The sequence below is a fragment of the Pleurodeles waltl genome, chromosome 10 (assembly GCF_031143425.1).
Source record: "Pleurodeles waltl isolate 20211129_DDA chromosome 10, aPleWal1.hap1.20221129, whole genome shotgun sequence".
Lineage (NCBI taxonomy): Eukaryota > Metazoa > Chordata > Amphibia > Caudata > Salamandridae > Pleurodeles > Pleurodeles waltl.
In genome coordinates this window covers 79,760,967-79,785,394 of record NC_090449.1, presented here as the reverse complement: position 1 = coordinate 79,785,394, position 24,428 = coordinate 79,760,967, and the positions used below count along the sequence as shown (strand labels likewise).

Genomic DNA, 24,428 nt, shown 5'->3' with positions numbered 1-24,428 from the left:
CCTCAATTCCTTGTGTTATCTTTTGGCAGTTGTAATTCAAGGTTGTCAGTAAAACCTTATTTGTTTGTAAATATAGTTCTTTAGCCTAGTATCTTTCATAGATTCACAGGCAACCCTCCCAACTCTTATGTTCATGAGGCTCTCCTGATGAATTACCACTTTGCAACGTTTCCAGAATCTGAGCAAACCTCCTGCTGATGTTTCCCAGCCTGACAACGAGGAATAATTTGCACAATTGACTCTATAAATGATTCTACTTCTGGAAAACTGTAGTCCTAGCTTTTGTTTTCTTCAGTAGTCATAGTTTGTATTAAGATATTTCTTTGGTGATTTTTCAATGAAAAGTGGATTCAGTATTGTCGACTTTTTGGGTCATCGTATCTTCTATTTCATGCACTTTGCTTCATTGATTGCAGCTCATGATCTTCACTGGCCAACACTGGTTGTTTGGTTTTTCCTTGTAGTTGGTCTTTGATGGTGTTTGTGGTTATTTCACTTCTGGGCCACAGCTGCTTTTTAATGTTATGTTTCTTGTGTATGCATAGCTTGTGTATTTGCATGTGACTTCCTAAAGTTGCTTCCCTTCTGATTTCACAAACATTTTGAGAAAGGCAAGCAGGAATGTTAGTAATGGCCTAAAAGTCCGTGTACAGCCTGGCAAGGCTAAACCAATTACTTTGGTATTTACTTGACTCTGTATTCTTTTGTTATCCAGTATTGGTTCTTTCATAGATTCACATGCTTGAATCTTCCCCGTCGTCGAAGTGGGCATCCCACTGTATCCTATAAAGCAGTATGCAACAACCACAGAGGCTGCAATGCAAATAGGCCTTGAATTTGCTAGTTCATCCATGTTCTTTTTAAAAAATGGACCAAATTTGAACCATAACGACAACAGCACCCTCTAGAATACTCCCAAGTGAAGCTTCCTTCCTCAGATTTTCAATGCACAACGAGTGTGAAGGGAGTTTCCCTGAGCTCTGCTCAGTTTATTTCCACAAATTACTTCAAAAAAGGTATTGGACTTTCATTTATTCCAATTATGTCTGATTCCAGAGGCCTCTTTCGTCCCTGCAAGACCTGTGGGGAAAAAAAAGAGTCCATGTGGATGATCCACATAAAAATTGCATTTATTGCCTTCACCCTACTCATAAGGCAAATGAATGCAAAATCAGTCATACTTTTCCATCTAAGACTTTAGGAGACCAAGAAGGCAGATGATTGCTGTGGATACAGAAAACTAAAGCCCAAAAAACAGCTTCTGATGAAGATAGTGACTCTGCGCCTAAGTCACATAAAAGGGCTAGGTCTTTGGAGGGAAGTTCTGAGTAGAGCAGAAAATCCCTTAAAATTCACCACCAGTCGAGGGATTCTAAGAAAAGAAAAAAAGAAAAGGCAAAAAGTTAAAGTTGCCTCAGACACATCGACGACAGGAGAAAAATCTCCTTTCCTAACCCTGTCGAAGACGAAATCACCATTGACAGCAGCATCATCGACGACGACCCTCAGCCCAATATCGTCGGCAAGACCATCTACATTAATGATGACAACCACATCTTCACTTCAGGTTCCCATATCGTCCACGAGAACCTCCGAGACGAAAGGCACCTCACTTCCAGCGATGACTGTTTCCCCAATGACGATGGTAAACATCACGCTGTTAAGAGTGCCTAAGACCTCGTCAACAACACCACCACCGTGGACTACCCCACCATCGGCGATCCCTTCGTTGACGATATCACGACAATGGCGACACCATCGACAGGACTGAAAATGAAAACATTCTATAAACCTACTCTGGCATACACGGCGAGCATTTCACCCCTTCTCCCAAGTCACCTTTTAGAGATGAAAGAGTAAGATGAGGAAGGACCTTTTTGGACCAGCTCATAGTCCTTCAGAACTCCCTGTTAAGTATCAGGAGGAAGAGGAAGAGTATTATGAGGGTGACCAGAGTCAGGACTTTGAGGGATACTATTGACAACCCTCTACTCATAAGTACACTGAGCACCAACAGTATTATCTGGAACCCCATCGCTCTCAGGAATGTATTTATGCCTCGCTCTCTAGTGGAGGATCTTCCAGACATGTTGTCAAACTACAGACGGCGCTTCCATCCACAGACAGGGGATACCACCATCAACTCCTCCACATATAGATCCTATTCCACCATCAAATATACTGCCTCCAGCTATCCCTAGAATGACACCACCACCACATGCTGTCTCCCATCTCAGAGACGATCCTTCCACATCAGAGGATTAGGCCATGGAAGAAGGCGAACTACCAGCTCAACCAGACGACTACGATGATTACATCAGCCCTACTCCATCTCCACCTCAACACCCTCTAGCTGACTCCCCTCTGGAAGACATTGAGGGGTTACATTGTGTTATGGAAAGGGCAGCAAAAAGGTTTCACCTACCCATTATAGTGAAGCATTCTGATTGCTTCTAATATGATTTTACGGACCAGACACGGAAGTCAGTAAGGTCCATCCACATCATTGACCACTTATGACAGGAGGATATTAAAATCATGAAGAACCCTGCTACAGTTCCGGCAGTCCTGCCCCGTATTGACAAAAAATAAAGGGCCCTTGATGATTTACCTGCATGCCTCAAGGGACACCCTAGGCCAGATTCCGTAGTTTCTCAAGCTGCGCAGAGAAGATCTAAAAATCCGGGAGCTCCCATCTCAGTACCACCAGATGGAGACGGACGAGGCCTTGACACTATAAGCAAAAGATTTTCCCTCATGTCAGCCGTTACAGTGAGGTCTGCTAATGCTTTGGCTATTCCGGCGCGATATGACAAGCAGATGTGGCCCGACATCAAATCTATGATACATCTCATTCCAGAGGACCAAAGACAGGACGCAAAAAAGATCTTACAGGAAGGAGAACGGGTCTCTTCTGAGATTGACATAGCCATATACAGCCTCAACAGTGTTCAGGCAGCTGGAAGGTGCCGCTGCTCTGAGTAGTCAGGTTTGGCTCAAAGCCATTTCATTACGACCTGAAGTGCAAACAAAGATTCTGGATATGGCCATGATGGGGATATGCTATTTGGCAAGCACATAAACAAGGCTCTTCTTGCCATTAAAACAATATATCAATATAGAGTGCCACAAACGTATTGTCAACCAACTACGGCTGGTTTCCCTAAACAGGGAGCTCGCCAGAGATCCTCACCTTAATCCAGAGACACAGAACTCAAACAATGACCCTGTCCAAGTACCAACTGCTCAACCTTCCCATAATCAATTAGGGGCAAATATATCCAAATATCTCTACAACTGGAAAACAGTCACCTCGGATCAATGGGTACTGGACATAGTAACTTATGGCCACACCTTGTAATTCATACTGAAACCACTAACCAACCCTCCAAAAGGGGCACATTCCCCTCATCTTCACTTATTGGAAAAATAAACCAAATTGATGCTTCACAAAGGAGCAATAGAGAAAGTTCCAATGGGTCAGAGAGAAAAAGTATTCGATTCCCGTTTTTCCTCGTCTGAAAGAAAACGGGGGAATGGAGACCTAGTCTAGACCTGTGGCATTTAAACAAATACCTCTGCAAGCAAACTTTCAGAATGATCACTATTTCAGACATATTAAATCTCCGAAACAATGGAGACTATATGACATCACTAGACTTGGAAGATGCATACTTTCATTTTCCTATTCATCCCATGCATCGCAAGAATCTTCGGTTCACAGTGGCTGGTACTCACTATCAGTTTCGAGTCCATCCCTTTGGACTCAAGTCAGCCCCACGCATTTTCACCAAGTGTTTAGTCCCAGTAGCAGCCGTTCTCTGGAAAAAAGCATCAACCCCACAAAAAACAGTCATTGACAAAGGACTGCCTTACGCTTTTTTTAAAATGAGATCTCACAGTCAACAAAATAAAATCTTTCACAATACCCACTCGGAGAATGACATTTCTCTGAGCTGTTCTGGACATGCAGCACAACAAGGCTTTCCTTACACAGGAACAACAAAAGCAACTGACGTGTTTGGCCACAACAATATCAAGAACAAAGTCAATTTCAGTGAGGTTGTACCAATCACTCCTAGGTATGATATCTTCCACAATCAACCTAGTACTAAATGCACGTCTCAAAATGACAGTTGCAGGAGCAATTACAAGTTCAGTGGAACTAATCACAAGCATTGTTCGAAGAATGCATTTTTGTTACTCCAGAGATTATAAAGGCATTGGACTGGTGGGCTCATCAGTCTCATCTTTCTCAAGGCCTCATGTATATTCTTTTAGTCCCAAAGTTTATAATTACAACAGATGCATCAATGGAAGGATGGGGAGGTCATCTCCAAGATCTGCAAATCCAGGGGAAATGGTCAAACCATCAAAAGCTGATGCACATCAACTGCTTGGAACACAGCCATCTTCCTCACATTGCAGGCCTTCCTCCCAAGAATACAAGGCTCTCGAGTGCTGGTGTGGACAGACAACACAACCAGCATGTATGATATCAACAAGCAGGGAGGCACGAAATCCTTAAGACTCTCACAAGAAGCCCAAGAGCTATGGAACTGGCTATCAAGCCACAACATCTCCTTGACGGTCGAACACGTCTTAGGAGCACACAACAAGTTAGCGGATGCACTCAGCAGGGCCAACAGCGATTGGCACACATGGGAACTGAATCAAACCCAGCTAGACAAAATATTTGCAACATTTGGGAGGCCAAATCTAGATCTTTTTGCAACGAACTAGAACACCAAATGCCAATTTTACGCAAGTCGGTATCCCATTCCAGGGTCTTGGGGGAATGCCCTTTCGATGCGATGGTCCGGGATCTATGCATACACTTTTCTCCCATTCGTTTAATTCCCAAAGTCATCGGCAAGATAAAGGCGGAATCTTGTTGCCTAATACTAATCGTTCCCAAATGGCCCAGGCAGTTCTGGTACACAGAGCTTCTCCTGATGTCAGAAGCCACACTGATACGCCTCCCACCAACTCCAATGCTACTATCAATGCATCAAGGGCAGATATTGCATCCAGATCCGACGTCACTGCACTTGCAAGCATGGCTCCTGAATTCCATGAGTTCCAGCATCTGAAGATCACTCCAGAATGTAGAAACATGCTTTGTAAAGTGAGAGCGGGCAGTACAAACAAAACATATCGACTTAAATGGAAGCGGTTCTGTTGTTGGTGTCAACAAAATAACTTAAACCCGTATGAAGTCTCTTCAGAACAAATATTACCATACCTGTTAATGCAAGCGAAATCCGGGCTCATGCATCCCTCATTGAAAGTGCATTTAGCAGCAATTTCAACATTCAGACGTTCTTCAGACGCGGCCTCCCTTTGTTCATCACAACTAATTAGCCAATTCATGAGAGGTTTATTCAGGGTCTTTCCTCCAGTCATGTTGCCTCCCCTTGAATGGCACCTTAATGTTGTACTCTCACAATTAATTAAATCTCAGTTTGAACCGATCCACAAGACAGACCTCAAGTTTCTTACATAGAAGATAGCTTTCCTACTAGCAGTCTCTTCCGCCAGAAGGGTCAACGAAATCCAAGCTTTCACTACACAAAAACCTTTTCTGCATTTTACTGAGGATTTCATCATTGTCAAAACGATTCCAAAATTAATTCCTAAAGTTCCTTCTCAAGTTCATCTCTATCAACCAGTTGTTCTCCGGACATATTTTCCCAATCCAACATCACCAGCAGAAAAACCCCTCCACACATTGGATGGGAAGAGATGTTTTAAGTTCTATCCTCAACCAACTAAAACTTTTCGCAAGTCTGATCAATTATTACTGTCCTACGGACCTGGGCGACAGGGAACTGCAGTAACAAAGACAACGATCGCAAGATGGCTATCAGCAACCATCCAGTTCTGCAGCAGGAAAACCTCTAGAAAGGCGGCCTAGAGCACATTCAACAAGGGCAGTATATACTTCTGCTGCTCTGTATGCCGTGCTGCTACTTGGAAGAGTACCCACTCGTTCATGAAGCACTACTGCCTTCAGTCCACACATAGAACTGATGCGTCCATGGGTCAAGTAGACCTAGGTCATCTGTTCCAGTAAGGTGAGCCTCTGTGGTAATGAAGAATTTTATTTCTGATACTGGTGATATTATTATTATTATTATTATTACAGTTTTGTGTTATTATGACTACTCTATATAAGTTATGATATATGATGTAGAAAATTCTTTCATACCCACTATCTGCTATGATTTTTTTATTTGTTTTATTATTCTACATAGTTAATACTGCTTGTTATTTTGATTCAAGCATGTGAATCTATGAAAGATCCAATACTGGATAAGAAATTAGTTACCTGGAACTGCACTTATCCAGTATTGGTATCTTTCATAGATTCACATGTGACAAACCCTCCTCCCCTTAGAGGCTCTCTTTACTATGTCAGGATACATAATTCACTCTAGTGCTGAAAATCCGAGGAAGGGAGCTTCTCTTAGGAGTGTTATCGCCTGATTGGTTGTGGTTCGAGTTTGGTCCATTTAAAAACTTGGCTAGACTAGCAAATTTAAGGCCTGGTTGCATTGTAGCCTCTGTGGTTGTTGCATACTGCTTTATAGAATACCGTGGGACTCCCACTTCGACCAGGAAGATTTAAGCATGTGAATCTATGAAAGATATCAATACTAGATAACTACAGTTACAGGTAAGTAACTAATTTCTTATCTCAGCAGAGCCCTTTTTCCACCCTTCGTTTTTGTGCTGTTTGTTCATAATGATGAAGTCCTTGAGGTCTCCTGAATGTCTGATAGTACCAGCTATAGGCCGCTTAGACTAGTCTGGCAGTCAATTTAAGTTCAACAAAGGTTTGTAGTTGTTGAATACAAGAAACCCAACTATTCTGACATGAAGTACTAAATCATTTACACTCTTGTTCATTGCATCAAAGTGCTTGTATGAAAGGATTTAGATTCCCGACTCAATTTGAGGGCAGATCTGTGAACTCTGGATCCCATTTGGGGACACAAATGAACTTGAATCATTTTGTTGGTTGTAACTCATTATGTGATGAAAATAAATAATTGACCACATGTCTTTGCAGGCAAAATATGATGTTGGTGAACCAACCATCCCATCCACTATTGCAGAGGAGTTTACCTTTAACCCGTTCATGAGAGTGAGGTATGTGCTGTTTATTGATAGGCAAAGTATGAGTTCCGACCCAAACAACTGTTACTTAGCCTGTGGTGCGGACTATGTGTACATACTTTTCATGAGCAATCAGGGTATCACACTTCTTTTTATTATTTAGTTTGATGCTCTTACTTGATGAGGGTTCCCTTGTCTAGTAAGTGTCTTATTTCGTAGGAGAAAGCAGAATAAAAGACATAATGTAAAAAGTAAGGCATGTCCACAGAATATAATGAATTCAATAACTAATAGGTGAAACTGAGTTCAAGATAGTCCCTAAACAACCCATCGCACAATGATACAGAACTAAGGGCAGGTGACAAAAGTATGTTCCTGAAATTATACATTTTGAGAGCGTCATTGATGGTCATAAGCCTTTGAATAGTCCCTTCTATGTTTTGGATGCCAGAGTGTTTTACAACATATAACATCTTTTTTTGTTTTTTTAAAGAGGGGTTTTGATGCATAAATGGGGTACAGCTAATCATAAAGCTATATTTTCTGAATTTAATTCTACCAAATAACAAAATTAGATTTTAAATTGCGTTACATTAATATGCTGAAAAACAAAGATAATTTTGCAATTGGGGCTTAATATGTGGGCTCTATGTTGATGTGCAATTTGACACTTTATCTTTGATACTTTACCTTTAAGATAGCCAACAGCTGTAACATCATTCCTTGCACTGGTAGTTTATTTAGCTCTTGTTTCTTGGCTCCTATGTAGAGGATTCCCGTATCCAGGGATCTCCCAGGCCATTTGCACTTTTCTAACTATGAAACAGTTATATTATTTTCACAGAACTTGACATATTTTAGGAGCACGAGTGTAACGGCACCTTTTTGTAAATGTAAATCACGTTTTCAGTCATTTGCCTTAGAGGAAAGACAGTCATCCTTATCTTTGAAGATCCTCTCACTGACAACCACAGCAGCCCCATCGATAAGACCAGTTTCATCCCTCCTGGCCAGAATGGCCAAGTGCATCTTTCTAGTTCCAGAGACCTCACACTCCTATCCCAACTGTCACAAATGCATCATTGCAGAGCCATGAAGCTCACACAAAAGATATCTCCTTTAAAGCGTGATGGAGAAACTGGATCATATCAACATGCTGGAGAGGAGAGCTGTTAACCTATGGTATGATGTCCTTCCTTCCATCCATTTCAGATTCAACAATTCGGATCAAACAGGAGGGCATGGCCACCATGCACTGTTTCAAAAAGCAGAGAAGGACAAGATCAAGAATCCTGTTCGGAAAAGCTCATTTGATTTGGCTCTGGGCACTTGAGAGGAAATTTATCTAATGGTGGTTCACCTTCCACTCCTACAGAACTGGAAAGTGGGTGAGCTCAGCACGCACCTATTTAATAAACATGGGTGAGTCTTGTACTACAGTGCTTTACAAGACATCTTTAAGAAATGAGCTCTCCACAGACTGACATTTTCACCACAGTAAAAAGTGCTAAATTCCACCCCTTTGCTTCCAGGATCCAAGAGTACAAATGCAGGGGCAATGCCCATTTGATAGATTGGCCCAGAACATTCGGATACACTTTTATTCTGATCCCTCTGCTTCCCAAGGTCATTGTCAAAATGATGCTCTGCAAAATAACAGTACTCCTCTTTGCTCTGGATTGGTCAAGACAATGGTGGTATCTAGTTCTCCTTCACCCTAACACGGGAATACTGCACAAGCCAGTTTTGCTCTTGAGGATGTCAGGTAGAATATTTCATCTCAGCCTCTATTCCATGAACCTGGCTAACTGGTTCCTGAATAAATGCAATACAGACAGCTAAAGTTTTCTTAATAACTGCATGAATATTCTAACGAAGCAAAAAGACCATATACTTGAAAGATATCCTATGCATTGTCTCTCCAGAAGCAGATGGATCCCAGAACATGTCAACAGGAGAGTGTTTGACCATATCCTCTTTGCTTGACAAACACTGATCCCAAATACGATGCAAGGTGGTTTGTTTCTTCACAGTTTGTCTCTATCCTCAGAAGATATCTGTTAATTACCTACTCGCCTAGTGCTTAATTAGATCTGGAGCCCTTCTAAGTGCTCAGAGTGCCCACAGGTCTCCTGTCTCAAACGTGTGTTTTCTTTGTTGAACTGCTGTGCTCACAACACACTGCTTCTGTGATGCATGCGTTAACATGCATTCCTGTTTTTAACACCGCAATTACTAGATGTTCGCCTGTTTCTAAGCACTACTATTTTTGTCTTCTTAGCTAACTGAGACACAGGGATATTGTAAAGACCAGAACTATGCCATTAGGATCAAATGGCAATTCTAGGCCTAGAACTCAGAAGTCAGCAACATTCCTCCCAGATTATCATGGGTAGGAATACGAGCATGGCGTTTTTTACTTTGCCATGTGTGGTCGTGCTTTTCAGAGAGTCACACTTCTCTTCCGAATGTAAATAGACATCCTTTTCTCCCTCTTGCTCCATTCTAAAGAAATATTGTCTGCTGAGACGCGGGTCATTGGCGAAAGCTTTATGAAACGGTCACACAAACAGACAAACTATCTTTAAAAAAGTTAAAAACTCCTCCAAACAAGTACATCTTTCATTAAGAGAATTACTTTTTTTAAGCAATGAATGTTCCTTTTGGTGCTTAAACTTCAGTATCACTTCAGTAAATGCATTTTATTGCAGTCACAAAAACGGGAGGTCTGTTTGTTTTTGAGATAGCTGGGTGCTATCCTGGTAAAGACTGTCAGTTTTTGCTATCAATAGATTTAATGAGAAAAAAATCACTCTGTTGCGTATGAAAGCAGGAACAGGCCTGACTATGTCCAGAAACATATTATATGCTTTGTCGCTGATGCTGATTAACACAGAGGTAAAGCAGCGAGGGTTCTTTCTCTATTGCTAGTCTATGGTGCTAAAATGATATCACTTGTGTGAATCTCAAATATATGTACACAGATAAATCATATTTAAAGAAGTGGATATATTTAAAATGCATAGAGGCCTGTGATGTTCTTTAAAACTTCTACCTAAGTTCCTTGCTACGTTTTAGCTAGGCCGTTCATAATCTGTCATAAATATCATTTACTGGAAATAAAGCAGGATTAGAGTATTCGCCCCAGCCCCTGCAAGTAGAGTGGTAAAAAACAGTTCATTAAGCAGAGCTTTAGCAGTCCATTAAGGAAATGTAAAGGGAGGACTATTTTCCAACTCCCTGTCTTTAGAACGTAATGTTAATTGAAAGTTCAGTTATAAGTTGATAAGGAAAGGTCAATTACAATGCATTTACATTTCAAATGTCTTTCCATACTTCTCTGCAGACAGTCTTTGTGTAGTGATGCTCCTCACAGCAGGGCTGTCCCACTATGGCCTCACCTGAAGGATCCCCTGCAAACAGCTGCACCAGCTCTCCTCATTAATAGCATGTACAACACGGCAGCACTTCAGGAAGTCTAATCAGTAGCCATTTTCTAACAAAAGTGTTAAATGAATTTGTAAAAGGAGCCCTTTCAACTTTCGGACACTCACACCTGTGTTCCCTCCAGGTACTTGAATACAGGTAATCTAATTCCAGTGTCTACGAAGCTGTCCTCATCTTCAATCTGGTGCCAATGCAAACCATTTAAATGGATCTCACACTGCTTTGTAATTAATACTGTGATCGAAAACCTGAGGATCAACCCCAGAAAAACATCAACACTAACATTTGCAGAATCTCCTTTTCAATGGATACATCATTATTTCCCATATATATTATCAAACTGCTATTATCTTAAAGTTACTGCTTCCTCTGAGTGCTGCCAATAGCTCGTGATATTTCTCAGTACATGCATTAAGCCTTTAATTTTCATTTTCAATCCTTGGCTGGATAGGTGGTCGAGCAGTAGCCTTTCAACGGTGAGATGATTAACCTGATTCTAGTACCTATCAAAAATTGCTAATATAGTACAGTCTTCACAAGTAACTAATATTGTTTTTTTCTAAATGCTTTAATCCTCATACTGCACGCCGACTCAAAAATATTCACTGAATTCCTTGAAATTAACAATTATAATTTACCTTCTGTCATAGTGCACTTGGCTGCCATCACTGCTTGTATAGGAGGATCCTCTCCCATATATACCGTTTCACCATCCAAATAATTATGGATTCTCAGGAAGGTCTAAAGAAAGTCTTGCTTGCCTCTCGGCATTTCCCCTATGGGAGCTTAATATTATGCTCGCCAAACTGGTGAGTCTTATATGAGCGCATGCATAAAGCAGATGCATTTCCTGGGGAAGCATGGTCAGCCGGGCCAAGATGGTGGGTGCAACTTAGCGAAGCTCCCCAACGGAGTCCCGTCATCCGGTACTAATCGTAGACTGAACACTTTATGTATTACGGTTGAAAACCCTGCTGTGATCCAGGAATTGCCCTGAATGTGTTGCTGCCTCTGCTAACCAGAATGGAGCCACTGGCCGCCATCTTGTTGAGGTCTGACTGAGGCCCATTGTCAGAATGGGCTGATGCTGCGAGACGCCCTGGAGTGGGGTACAGGACAGAATCTGTGCACACTGAGAGAGCTGCTCATGGACTGGAACAGAGAGGTGGTGAGTGGGTGAAGCGGCAAGGCCTGTGGCCCTGATGTACTGTGCAGTCGATTCCGCTAACTCCCAAGACTTTGTCAACCCTGCCCACCTCCGCTGCAGTGCCTTCTGCAGCGGCCTGCTGTTGCTGAGTTAACCTCCCCCTTGACACACTGAGGGAGCCCTGAATCCACTGAGGAGGGCTTCAAAGGGGCCTAAACGTCTAGACTGACATAGTCCACGAAAGGGGACCCACCAAGAGACGCGATCGGGACGTTGTCGGGGACGCGATTAGGCAGGCCCTTGGGCTCCCTCCCACTCACCTGCATTGCCCTCCTCCCCTGAACACTGTGCAACACCGGGGGGGCCACGGGCAGCTTAGTGAGGCACCCAAGTAAATAATTAGCACCACTTGAGAGCTCACACACTGCGCTGTGGAGTAATGTGGAAAACCTTCTGGGTTGGTGACCAGCATGGTGAATCCGAAACTCTCTCTACTGCGGCCTACTTGGGACCTTCTATAAATCACATGCGCTGGACTGCTGATCTGACCAGGGGGCGCCACCTCACCCACCTTTTTCTGACCTTGCTTGCTGTTTTACACTACAGCCTGAAGGCATCGTCTTCGAGGAGCTCACTGCTGGGCCTCCCCCAACCACGCGCATCGCGAAGGACATACTCACTCGCCTCCTATTTTGCTGCCAAGCACTTAGAGATCCTTGAGACACCAGGGGCTGCTTGTGCTGCAACACCCAGAGGACCAGGGGGAGTGTCTGCAAGCGGGCCCCTGTAGAAAACATCACACTTGAAGGCAGATGCCTGGTATTGCACTGAAGATTCTACACCTACAAGCCACAAGAGTCAATACCCAACTATACTGGGCTACTTGTACTATGCCACAGCCATAATGGTTGCACGCTCTTAGGCTGTGGTGTAGTCGATCTCACAAGTGCTACTGCGAGGCGTACCATCCCAGGAACAAACAATAATCCACATACGGCATCGACCCGCATCACGCTCGACCGTGGATGAGGGGGCATTTGCTGATTTCTCTGCGCCCAACTCCAATACACTCCTGGTTCGTTCATGTGAGTCCTCAGTGGGAGACCTCCACGAAGTTAATACCTGCTCTGAACTCTCACAACCCACTGAGACAAACAGTTTGGCCATGGGCCGCTTGCGATCCAGCGTAACACCAACGGCGCCAACACAATCATCTCACATGCCGTGACCACCAGGAGACCCGGCTGCAGCGGACCCACTGGATTCGGTGTCCTTAGGAGCTAAAATAGATCTGGTGTTGCAGGCGGTAGAGAAGATTGGAGCAACTCTCAAACTGATATGCTCATCACTCTGAAGCAGAATTGACAAGGTCACAGCAGACTTTACTTTCTTGTATGCTGCCCATCGTAAATTAGCAGACTGATTATGTGATGTCGGGTACACAATAGCCGAACTCGAACTTGCGGAGTCAAATCTGCAGGGCTTGCTGGATCGTGTTCGAATGCTGGAGGGCACAGTAGAGAACACTGAAGGCAGATCCAGATGGAACAATATATGCGTAGAGGGTCTGCCAGAGGGAGTGGAGGGCCCTGATGCCGTGACATACTCTGAGAACTGGATTTGTACCCTACTTCCAGACACTGCTCTCTCCCCCTTCACTGTTGAACGGGTTCACTGAGTGCCTACCCGCCGACCACGGCCTGGAGCCAACCCCCAGCCCTTCTTATTCAGCCTTCTCAATTATAGGGACTGCGACACCATCCTATGCACAGTACGTAAGCTACAGGACATAACGGTAGACAATGCATCTATTATGATCTTTCCTGATTAGACCATGGCGGTGCAGCACCAAAATATCTGTAAAGAACTGCCTCCAAGACTTAGATATCCAATACTCACTTCTCTTCCCTGCACGACTAGGTGTAACAGCAAAGGGATCCACACACTTTTTCAACTCTGCTGAGGAGGTATGAGACTGGCTGGAGTCCACAGGCGTTGTGGCAATGCGCCATCCGCCCTATAAGATGGAGTGTCCTGGTGCAGCTGTCGAGGGTAGTTATTGTAGACACTGACGAAAAGAGCCCTCAAAACAATCTGACTCTGCCCCGAACCTAAAACAGGTGATACTAGAAAGACAACAAGCACTACAAATGGCTTCCACGACACGTGATTGTGAACTGAGTCCAGATCCTGACGCTGCCTCAGTGAGATTCTTCAGTGACGAGGGCTCCTCCACCACCTGGCTCTCTGAAGCTGAATCGATGGACCCGACTGCGGTCACCCCTCAGACTGTAGATGAAGATATTTGAATCATTATTACTTGATGCAGAAGCAAGTTAACCTGCTCTGTATTTGCTTCCCGTCTTCTCCACTGTCCTACTTGTATATTTGGTAACATCCATTACATTGCATGTAACGACTACAAGGTCCTTGCAGGATGCCTTTCCTCAACATAGACAATACACAGGCACCATACCAAGACACGCACCCGCTCGATATTCCTCTACTTCACCAGATGTTGTCCCTGCATCCAAGAACTAGATGCATTACGCTTCTGGCTCATTCACCTCCCCTTTGTAATACTACTGGTTAGCCTGTAAGGCCACCACTTGTCTTTGATAGTTTACCAGTTTGGGCGGATATTGGTTGTCCCTCTGCCTCAATGATGTTACTTGTTCAAATTTTTTCCCATCAACCAGTTGGAATTAGTTGCCCAGAGCCTCCCATGCTCCCTGCTCTCTCCCACCTATCGGTGTCTCGACACAAGACAAGAAACCTCCTCCCCATTTCCTCCTCCCTGTGGCACTGTCACCTTTGGGGCTCTGAGATATTTCCCATGTGACACACTCTAACGTTTATCACATGGAATGTGAGGGGCATGCACACGTCCCTTTGCCGTGATGCCGTTATACGCCTATCTGAAACGCCACTCTGCACACATAGCGCTCCTACATGAAACACACCTGACACTGGTTGAAGCCGGCAAGCTCCAGCGAAGATGGCGGGGGCAAGTATTGATAACAGACTACTCCTCCTTTGCAAGCGGAGTGCTAATTTGGGTGAAACCAGGGGTCCCCTTTACAGCAGATGGTATGATCATAGATCCAGAGGGGCGGTTTGTACTACTGCATGGATGCCTGGATGGACACCACCTCTGTTTAGGGGCAATATACGCCCCTAACACTGACCAGACCTTGTTCCTACACATACTATCTGATGGGTTGGCCAACTGGAGTGGGATCCCATGGCTCCTAGAGGGCGACTTTAATTATGTCTTAGACTCGACTTTGCCCCCCCCCCCCCCCGAACACTATCCGCATCTAATATGTTTGCCCTCACCAACTGTCTTCAGCATTGGCAGCTTGCTGACATCTGGCATGTTCACAACCTATATACACGTGTAAACTCTTTTTATTCATCACCACACAACCTGCATGTTAGATTGGATCGCTTTGTAGGATTCACCAATCTGCTTCCCGCAATTCAATACACAGACTATTTTGGCTGTACACACTCATATCACAACCCATTTAATTTACAACAGACCTGGGGAGACCCTATACCTGCCATACCCACTTGGTGACTGCAACCCACTGCGCTAGAGGACCTGCCCTTCTGTGCATTCCTCGGTACAGCTACAGCAGAATATTTTGAGCTTAACAATGACATTGCCACTATCAAACTGATCGAGTGGGACACCGCCTTGGGCTCGTTTGGCAAACTTGTAAACATTTGGATCTCGAAACACGTTCTGTAACTGACCAAACACACACCCAACACCTAACTGAGGTACGCTGTGAGCAAGCCTATTTACTGGAGAGACTCCAGTGCTTATATTATGCTGTGCATTCATCATGCACTCACGCACCATCTGATCGAGTGTGCGGCTTCTGGCATGGTTGATACTGCAGGATCAACCCAAGAAACCCACTCTCTTACTAATTACATGTGGAACATATGAGGCACTACACCTCACCATACACATCGGTTACGGATAGCGACCTGACCCGATTGAGAACTTTCTTCTCCATGTTTCACCTCCTCACCATCACACCGGAACAACGTGAGGGACTGGATGAACCAATAATTCAAACAGATGTGCATGTAGCTATTAGAGCCCTAGCAACTGGCAGGTCCCGTGGCCCAGATGGCCTGCCAGCTTAATGTTATAAAGCATATACCCCCACACTGGCTCCCCAATACTCAGTCTATACGAAACATCTCTCACAGCACAAACCCTACCTCAGTCACTACTAGAGGCTCTAATCATTTCCCTGCCTAAACCTGACAGAGACCTCTCAGCCCTAAGCTCCTATTCCCCCCCCCCTCCGGCGTTTCTCAACAGGGACTATAACATTTTAGCTAAGATCTTGGCAGACCACCTGGCACCCTTGGTGCCACTACCAGTCTATATAGACCAACACAGATTTGTCTCAGCTAGAAAACACATCCCTGAATTTCTGGTGCTTGTTCCGGGTCTCGAAATATTCCATGTTTCATTGGCCACCCTGCGGATGATTGATTCTTGACCTTGAGAAGGCCTTTGATTTGCTGAAATGGGGCTATCTATTCGATGGGCTGCCCCATTATGGGCCGGGACGTTGTTTCCTCCGCTTGATTAAACTGCTTTACACCACCACATAGTCCAGAGTAGAAACAGTTACTTATATCTCTGACCCTATTTCAGTATGCAGAAGCATGACAGGGATGCCCACTCTCCTCGCTACTTTTTTCTTTATCCATAGAAACACCTGGTTTGGCTATCAGGGCCCAAGGTGACGAGTGGGGCATACCACTGGGAGGGGAAACACGTGCAATCTCTTCGTATGTCGATGATCTCCTCCTCTACGTCCTCAACATAAGATTGTCATCAGTGACCTCAGCCCAAACACTCACTGATTTTGCTGCCCTCTCTGACTTACGAGTTAACTGGGCCAAATGCTGATTGTTCCCTTTTACCGTATGTTTTGCTTGCTTCAGACTGAGAGAAGACAAAATTAAAGGAATGCCAAGAACTCAGCACTCTTAGTGTGAGTAATAGATTTATTAAGGCACTTCCAAAAGGATCGTACAGGGAAAGAATAATTTGAACCTTTATGTCAAATGCAGCAACACAAGTGCATTTCTAAAAATAATAACCGCAGTGGAATAATAATGATCATAGAAACAACCAAAGAAAATACACTACTTTAACTATGGATAAAAGATATCTATATATGGTAATTATATATTCATGCACAACGCAAAACTAAAAATAAGAATTAAAAATGCATCATAATGGGGAGTAACCTAGACATCATCTCTTTGCCAGCCTCAAGCCATGAACCCAAAAGACCACAAAAAGAGATAACTACCCACAGTGCGATCCAAGTAAGGTGTCCCCTCCCGGAAATGAGTTCTGTCTAACCCCGGTCGTCAAGCCTCCCTCTTATACAGGGAGTGCAGAATTATTAGGCAAATGAGTATTTTGACCACATCATCCTCTTTATGTATGTTGTCTTACTCCAAGCTGTATAGGCTCGAAAGCCTACTACCAATTAAGCATATTAGGTGATGTGCATCTCTGTAATGAGAAGGGGTGTGGTCTAATGACAGCAACACCCTATATCAGGTGTGCATAATTATTAGGCAACTTCCTTTCCTTTGGCAAAATGGGTCAAAAGAAGGACTTGACAGGCTCAGAAAAGTCAAAAATAGTGAGATATCTTGCAGAGGGATGCAGCACTCTTAAAATTGCAAAGCTTCTGAAGCGTGATCATCGAACAATCAAGCGTTGCATTCAAAATAGTCAACAGGGTCGCAAGAAGCGTGTGGAAAAACCAAGGCGCAAAATAACTGCCCATGAACTGAGAAAAGTCAAGCGTGCAGCTGCCACGATGCCACTTGCCACCAGTTTGGCCATATTTCAGAGCTGCAACATCACTGGAGTGCCCAAAAGCACAAGGTGTGCAATACTCAGAGACATGGCCAAGGTAAGAAAGGCTGAAAGACGACCACCACTGAACAAGACACACAAGCTGAAACGTCAAGACTGGGCCAAGAAATATCTCAAGACTGATTTTTATAAGGTTTTATGGACTGATGAAATGAGAGTGAGTCTTGATGGGCCAGATGGATGGGCCCGTGGCTGGATTGGTAAAGGGCAGAGAGCTCCAGTCCGACTAAGGCGCCAGCAAGGTGAAGGTGGAGTACTGGTTTGGGCTGGTATCGTCAAAGATGACCTTGTGGGGCCTTTTCGGGTTGAGGATGGAGTCAAGCTCAACTCCCAGTCCTACTGCCAGTTCCTGGAAGACACCTTCTTCAAGCAGTGGTACAGGAAGAAGTCTGCATCCTTCAAGAAAAACATGATTTTCATGCAGGACAATGCTCCATCACACGCGTCCAAGTACTCCACAGCGTGGCTGGCAAGAAAGGGTATAAAAGAAGGAAATCTAATGACATGGCCTCCTTGTTCACCTGATCTGAACCCCATTGAGAACCTGTGGTCCATCATCAAATGTGAGATTTATAAGGAGGGAAAACAGTACACCTCTCTGAACAGTGTCTGGGAGGCTGTGGTTGCTGCTGCACGCAATGTTGATGGTGAACAGATCAAAACACTGACAGAATCCATGGATGGCAGGCTTTTGAGTGTCCTTGCAAAGAAAGGTGGCTATATTGGTCACTGATTTGTTTTTGTTTTGTTTTTGAATGTCAGAAATGTATATTTGTGAATGTTGAGATGTTATATTGGTTTCACTGGTAATAATAAATAATTGAAATGGGTATATATTTGTTTTTTGTTAAGTTGCCTAATAATTATGCACAGTAATAGTCACCTGCACACACATATATCCCCCTAACATAGCTAAAACTAAAAACAAACTAAAAACTACTTCCAAAAATATTCAGCTTTGATATTAATGAGTTTTTTGGGTTCATTGAGAACATGGTTGTTGTTCAATAATAAAATTAATCCTCAAAAATACAACTTGCCTAATAATTCTGCACTCCCTGTATACTTTAAACAAGCTGTAGAGGAGAATTCTAGAAACTCCCTCTTCCATAACGTAAGTTGTTGTTTAAACACTGGCTGTACCAGGTCAGTGTTGAAAGAGCACGTTTATTGATTGGCCACATCCCCTGCCAAGACCGAAGTGTTCCCTGCTGTACCATAAACATTCTCTGGTGCATCCTTATCTCTCCCTCACTCCTCCATGTTATGCCCCTGCCTTGGTGAAAAAACAAGAGGAGCGAAAAACATGTTGCATAAGTTGTGCGTGGGAAAAATACCCGCACCACCAATATGACGGTGTTTGAAGCCAAGCACAAGATGAAGTCAGTGGTCAAGATGGAGCTGGGGGTAAAATACAGATAGCATTACACTCCACCCTTTGACCAGTGACTATCATAAGATACTGGTGTAAAATTAACTCTCTTTGGTTTAAACATTTAAAGAAAATTAGATATGCAATGTATACAGCAACATATCAGAATCCATGCACAAATCGTCATAAGCATCCTGCCTAAAACTTGTCGTAATTGCCCAAAATCAGGCAACCACTGGAACAACCAATCCCACACCCTTTGTCCACATCTTCTTTTACTCCTTTCACCAATTCATGTAACTTGTCAATATAGGATGAATAGATTTGGAATGATCTGACAAATTAAAACAGCACATGCCTTCGAATTCTGAGCAATCATGATTGTGCTTCAGCAGTAAATAATCAATAGCAGCTCTGATTTGTAATGTAGCTTTTCTAGTACCACGTATATCTAGTACAAATTCAGCAATGGAAGTATGATGAATGTTCTTAACTATTGAACATGCTAGCTTATTGATCACTCGAGTATTATAAACAAACTAATCCAGGCACACCTTCAATAGAAAGAGTCAAGCTAAAATATTCTGATTAGGATAATAATTGAATTTCAGAGTCACAGTCCTCACTTAATTCAACCTCGTCCCTGGGATAGTGAGTATGTAGAGAATGAAACGGAAACATCATGAGTTCTAATTGTGTAAAGGTACCCGGTCCACTGGTTATATTGGCAGGAATGTATGTAAAAGTGACATTTCCACAGGAGAGCAACCATCCCACTGGTAGTTTGACATGCTGGCAGCAATCTCAGTGTGAAGAAAGGACATTGGATTATTCATCCTTTTGCAATGTTTATCCGTTCGGTAATGGCAGAGTATTTGTTGTTCCTCCGATATCTCTTGAGGAGATCTTGTTGTCTCGAAGCGTAGTTGAAGCGCAGTTAAGCGCATTTTCCATTTTATGTGAATTTCAGGTGAAATTAAAACACACATCACCAGCGCTGATTTTGTAGGTAATTATTTGTGTAAGATTCTCCCACTTTTCATCTGTTGTTTCTTGTCAATATTCATAAGGGACGAACTGGGATATTACATCTATCTGTTGCACATTTCCATCCTTGTTGGTGACATTAAAAATAGTCAGTAGAACTGTTGCAGGTTTGAGGATACCAGACAGGTGGATAGGACGCCCACCATACTTTGTATGGCTCCCATGCAAAAGTCCGACCTGTTGAGTATGACTCATGCTAGGTGGCTCCAAATATTTGCAGTCAAGTGCAGTAAAGGTGTCGCTCGGCGTGGTTGATCAATCACTTTATAGTTGGGGATCTTTGGTCCCTCCTGACTCCACATGCCCAAAAGGAGACCACACAGTACAGTCAGCACACAGACACCTTGTAGTATGATCTGTAAAAGAGACAAGTATGATCATTCTCGCAAATAACATTTGTCAGCTGGTATGTATCCCCACCTCTCTCATCCGGGCTTCATAACCAAAAGGATATTGTCCTTCCCTTTGGCAGTGATTTCTGCTGGTTCAGGACGACAATCTGGTGTCTTTACCCACACCTTAGCACCAAGGTTTTTGTCAGTTGAACCAAAACCTCCCTCCCCACGTACTGTAAGATAGACTGGGGCAGTCCCTTTTCTCACTATTCCTCCAAACACTGAGATGATTAACATGTAGGCAATTCTGTCTTCGGATTGTATTATCAAGTCAGTATCTCTACTATTCAGAAGAATAACTTTAATTTCTCCTTGGTAGTCTGCATCAATCACTCCCCCAAGACTTGAATGCCTTTGAGTGCCAGCCCAGATCTGGGAGCAATCAATCCGAAATGCTTTGGGGGAAGAAAATTAGTTACTTACCTGTAACTGTAGTTCTCCAGTATTGGAATCATTCATAGATTCACATGCTTGAATCATTCCCCGTCGTCGAAATGGGAGCCCCCGATACATTAAAATAGCAATATAGAAGCACCTACGATGAACAAAGGCCCAAAGGCTTTCACCTTAGTAGCCTATCCTTGTATTGTAGTGTGGTTAGTTTTACGTATTCATTGCGCTTTAGCTTCAGGCTTTAGGCCTTTGTGCATTTTGCCCTGAATATATTTTATTCATTTGCTAATAGCTTAAAGCCTCTGTGCACTTTGCTCTACATGTTTTTTATTAGGCTTCGTACTGTTATTTTTCAAATAGCCAGTTCTACGGTGTTGTTTTTTATTCATATCACACTGTTTTGCCTACTTCAGCACTGGAGTTCTCCATAACATGTTTACTCTGTGCTTCAGTCAAGGATACAGTCTGGTACATTGCCGATAGACGTGGTAAGAGTTTAGACTGGGCATTCCTGCGTAGGGACATTTTGTGATCACGCTGACATGTTAGTTATAAAATTACTTCCTTGTCCCAGTACACGCAAGAGGGAGATTCCGATCCGGGAACCACAACTTGACGCTGACTGCCTCGTTGCAGATGCTGAACCAAGATCACAGGTCTTTGCTCAGGTATGAGGGCTGATATCCCCACAGTGATTCTAATAGGCAAGCTGAAAGCTTAACATGCTGTGCTCTAAATAGAACAAGCAGAGGGAGAGTAGAAACGGTTAGGAATTATGATAGCTTTATTTCTATGTTTTACTCTCCTGGTTACTATATCCATCCTACTATTTTGTATTGTTCTGGTTATTGCGGCTCACGCCTTAATATCTAAAATACAGTCGTTTTATTAAAACTTTATATAAAACTTATACTGTCTTTGTCATTTGTATATGAGACCATATTGTGAATGAGAGAGTTGGTTTGGATCTGAGTGACCACGACTTCCCTGAGAAGTTCCAAAGATGTCATGCGCTCGGCTGCCCAATCATTTCTTCCCCGTGGGAGAAATGAGGCACTGCTAGTTAGCCGGAGCAACAACCGGATTTAGGGTGACAGAGTTCCTTACACGTGGGTCAGACTCAGTCCCCCACACCGTTATCGATCCTGCTACCTAGAAATCCAGTAGTCTCATTTAGAATAATGAGAGCCCACGCGACATGGCGCCGCCAACGTTTGGTCTGGCTCTAATGTTTGGGTCCGACTGACTCTCTCGGTCTCGTATATATTTTGACTCCTCGGTTCCGTATGCGGAGACGTCCGTGGGGCTGAGGGTTTCCGCCACCACTGGTTGGGTACATCCTATTACTTAGTGGTTGGTTGTTCAAGCTTGAACTTTGAAAGGAAAAAAGCCCGATATTGGTGTGCCTTCTCTGACCTGCAGCCGTTTTTTATGAAATGGCGAATCCTAATGTAGTGAACATAGCAATTAATATGCGACATCCGCTCACGGGACATCTATTGACATATGGACTGACAGTCCAGGGGGGTCCAGTCACTTTTGTGGTGGACGCCCATGCAGCCTTTAGAACAGAACTTTTTTATTCTTGGGTCGCTTTTCCAGCAGTGGATGGGGGAACAAATACTTTTCACGAATACACAGTTGCGAATGCCCCTGGGTAATACAGGGCTTACGCTTATTTAGAAATACCTCTATCTTATCAAGAACACCATAATTGGCTTGATGGCGCCCTCCCACACACAATAGCACAAGTACGGTTAGGTCCACTGAGTAATGATGGTCCTACCTGGCCTTTATTGGCCACATATACACCACATCCTGCGGTTGCTCAATTGGCAGTGGTTGAAGTTCGTCGTTTATACACAGAATTAACGGCTACATATAGACGATTAGTTCAGTTTGTAATGCAGACATTAAATACGAATGCAGCGCGTGCTGCTCCAGCGCACCCACAGGCGGTGGTTCCGGGTCTTAATCTGGCCACTGTACACTCAGTTATGGGTAAAGCACCGGCTAAACGAGAGGAGACTCCGTTTTGGCTGGCGCAAAAAATTAATACGCTGGAAGCAGTATTTCCCCATACGGGACCTCAGGATAAACATAGAATTTTGACGATGTGTTTGCCGTACGGGATGGTTCCTCCGGTGGACCTTTGTAATACCTGGGGCACGGTGTTTGCCGCGCTCTACACTACGGCACACGGTACACCGACATTAGCTAATTTACCGGATGTACTTAAGCAGATACAGGAAGAATATGGGGCTGCCCCTGCCTTGGATTTGGGCATGCAGTTGCTGGGTAATTTTGCCACAGTTTCTTCTATTATTTTGAGTAATCTCAAAGGAGAGGCAGTAGCACTAGCTGTGCGTATGCGATTCGGGATCTTCCGCTGCTTCAACAGGAGCAGGAGCTTCCGAGAATAATAGCGGAAACATATTCTAGTATTGGTCTTGATAGCCTAGGGGCTAGACCACAAAAACCCCAGTTACAGGGTAAAAATAATAAAGATCATGCTAAACAGCAACAACCTGAGGGTTCGAAAAAGCGCTGGGAAAAGAAACAGCAAACACCTAAGAAGGATGATGGGCAGTCTCCGCAGCCGGAGACCCCTCAGAATAAGTATAATCTCAGGAATAGGGATACTTTGAAGACGCCTGATAGATATCAATATACTGATACACGCCAATCTCGTTCCTTTCAGGACTCCTCGGAAAAGAGAAGTGAGAGAGGTGGGCGGTCAGAGCGGAGGACGGAGTACGTGAAACCAAGACAGGATTCACAACGCTCAGCGGAGGTTTCTATTAAACAAGAAGAGAAACCGCTGCAACAGAAACAGCAATTCAAAAAGAAGAAAGTGGCAGCTGTCTCAGTTAGACATGCCGCTCAAGAAGAGAGTTCTCTTGACCAACAAGACATGGGCGTTAGCACTGTTAGACAGCGCGGCAGAGGTCACAATAGTTTGCCGGAGTCTTCTAGAGCATCTGGAGGTGAAAGCAACTGATGACTTCATACAAGTCGAGACGGCGGATATGCGAGTCTCTGATCCTGATAGAGTATATGAAGTAACTCTGCGATTGGAAGGGGACATTGACCGTGTTATAAACGCCATTTTTTGGGACCATGTGGTAAAATTATATGATGTTCTGTTGGCCGAACAAGATTGGCCACCTGACTTTGTTCGCGACTGTCCAGTTGGGGAGGAGGTTATTGCACCTTCCTTCTCACCACTTGTTCCGAGAGAACTCGCGGAGTCCTATAGTAAATCATGGGCTCTGGCACAGGCTCCCGCCTTGTATAGAAATAACGTGGGGTGGGACAGACAATCACCTTATCATGTAATACCGATAAAGGGCGAACCTCAGCCACAACCGCAATATCCTATCAAATTTGAGGCTAGGGCATCGGTTAGGAAAATTCTTACTGAATTGGAGTATCAGGGTGTTATTGAGCCCTGTGTCTCGCCGATGAATAATCCCTTGTTTCCGGTTGCTAAACCGGACCATTCATATAGGATAGTGGTGGATTACCGACATTTGAATAGTCATACACGCACATATGCAATACAGAATT

At 43.8% G+C, this 24,428-nt stretch overlaps 1 protein-coding gene across 5 annotated transcripts in view; it reads left to right on the top strand.

Moving 5' to 3' along the window:
- The window catches only part of HAGH (hydroxyacylglutathione hydrolase), a 397,775-nt gene that overhangs the window by 184,261 nt on the left and 189,086 nt on the right, over positions 1-24,428 (top strand). For all 5 annotated transcript variants that reach the window (XM_069209801.1, XM_069209803.1, XM_069209800.1 and 2 more), the window contains exon 8: positions 7,076-7,155. In XM_069209801.1, the coding sequence (XP_069065902.1) occupies positions 7,076-7,155 (80 nt within the window). The remainder of the gene's footprint in view (positions 1-7,075; positions 7,156-24,428) is intronic.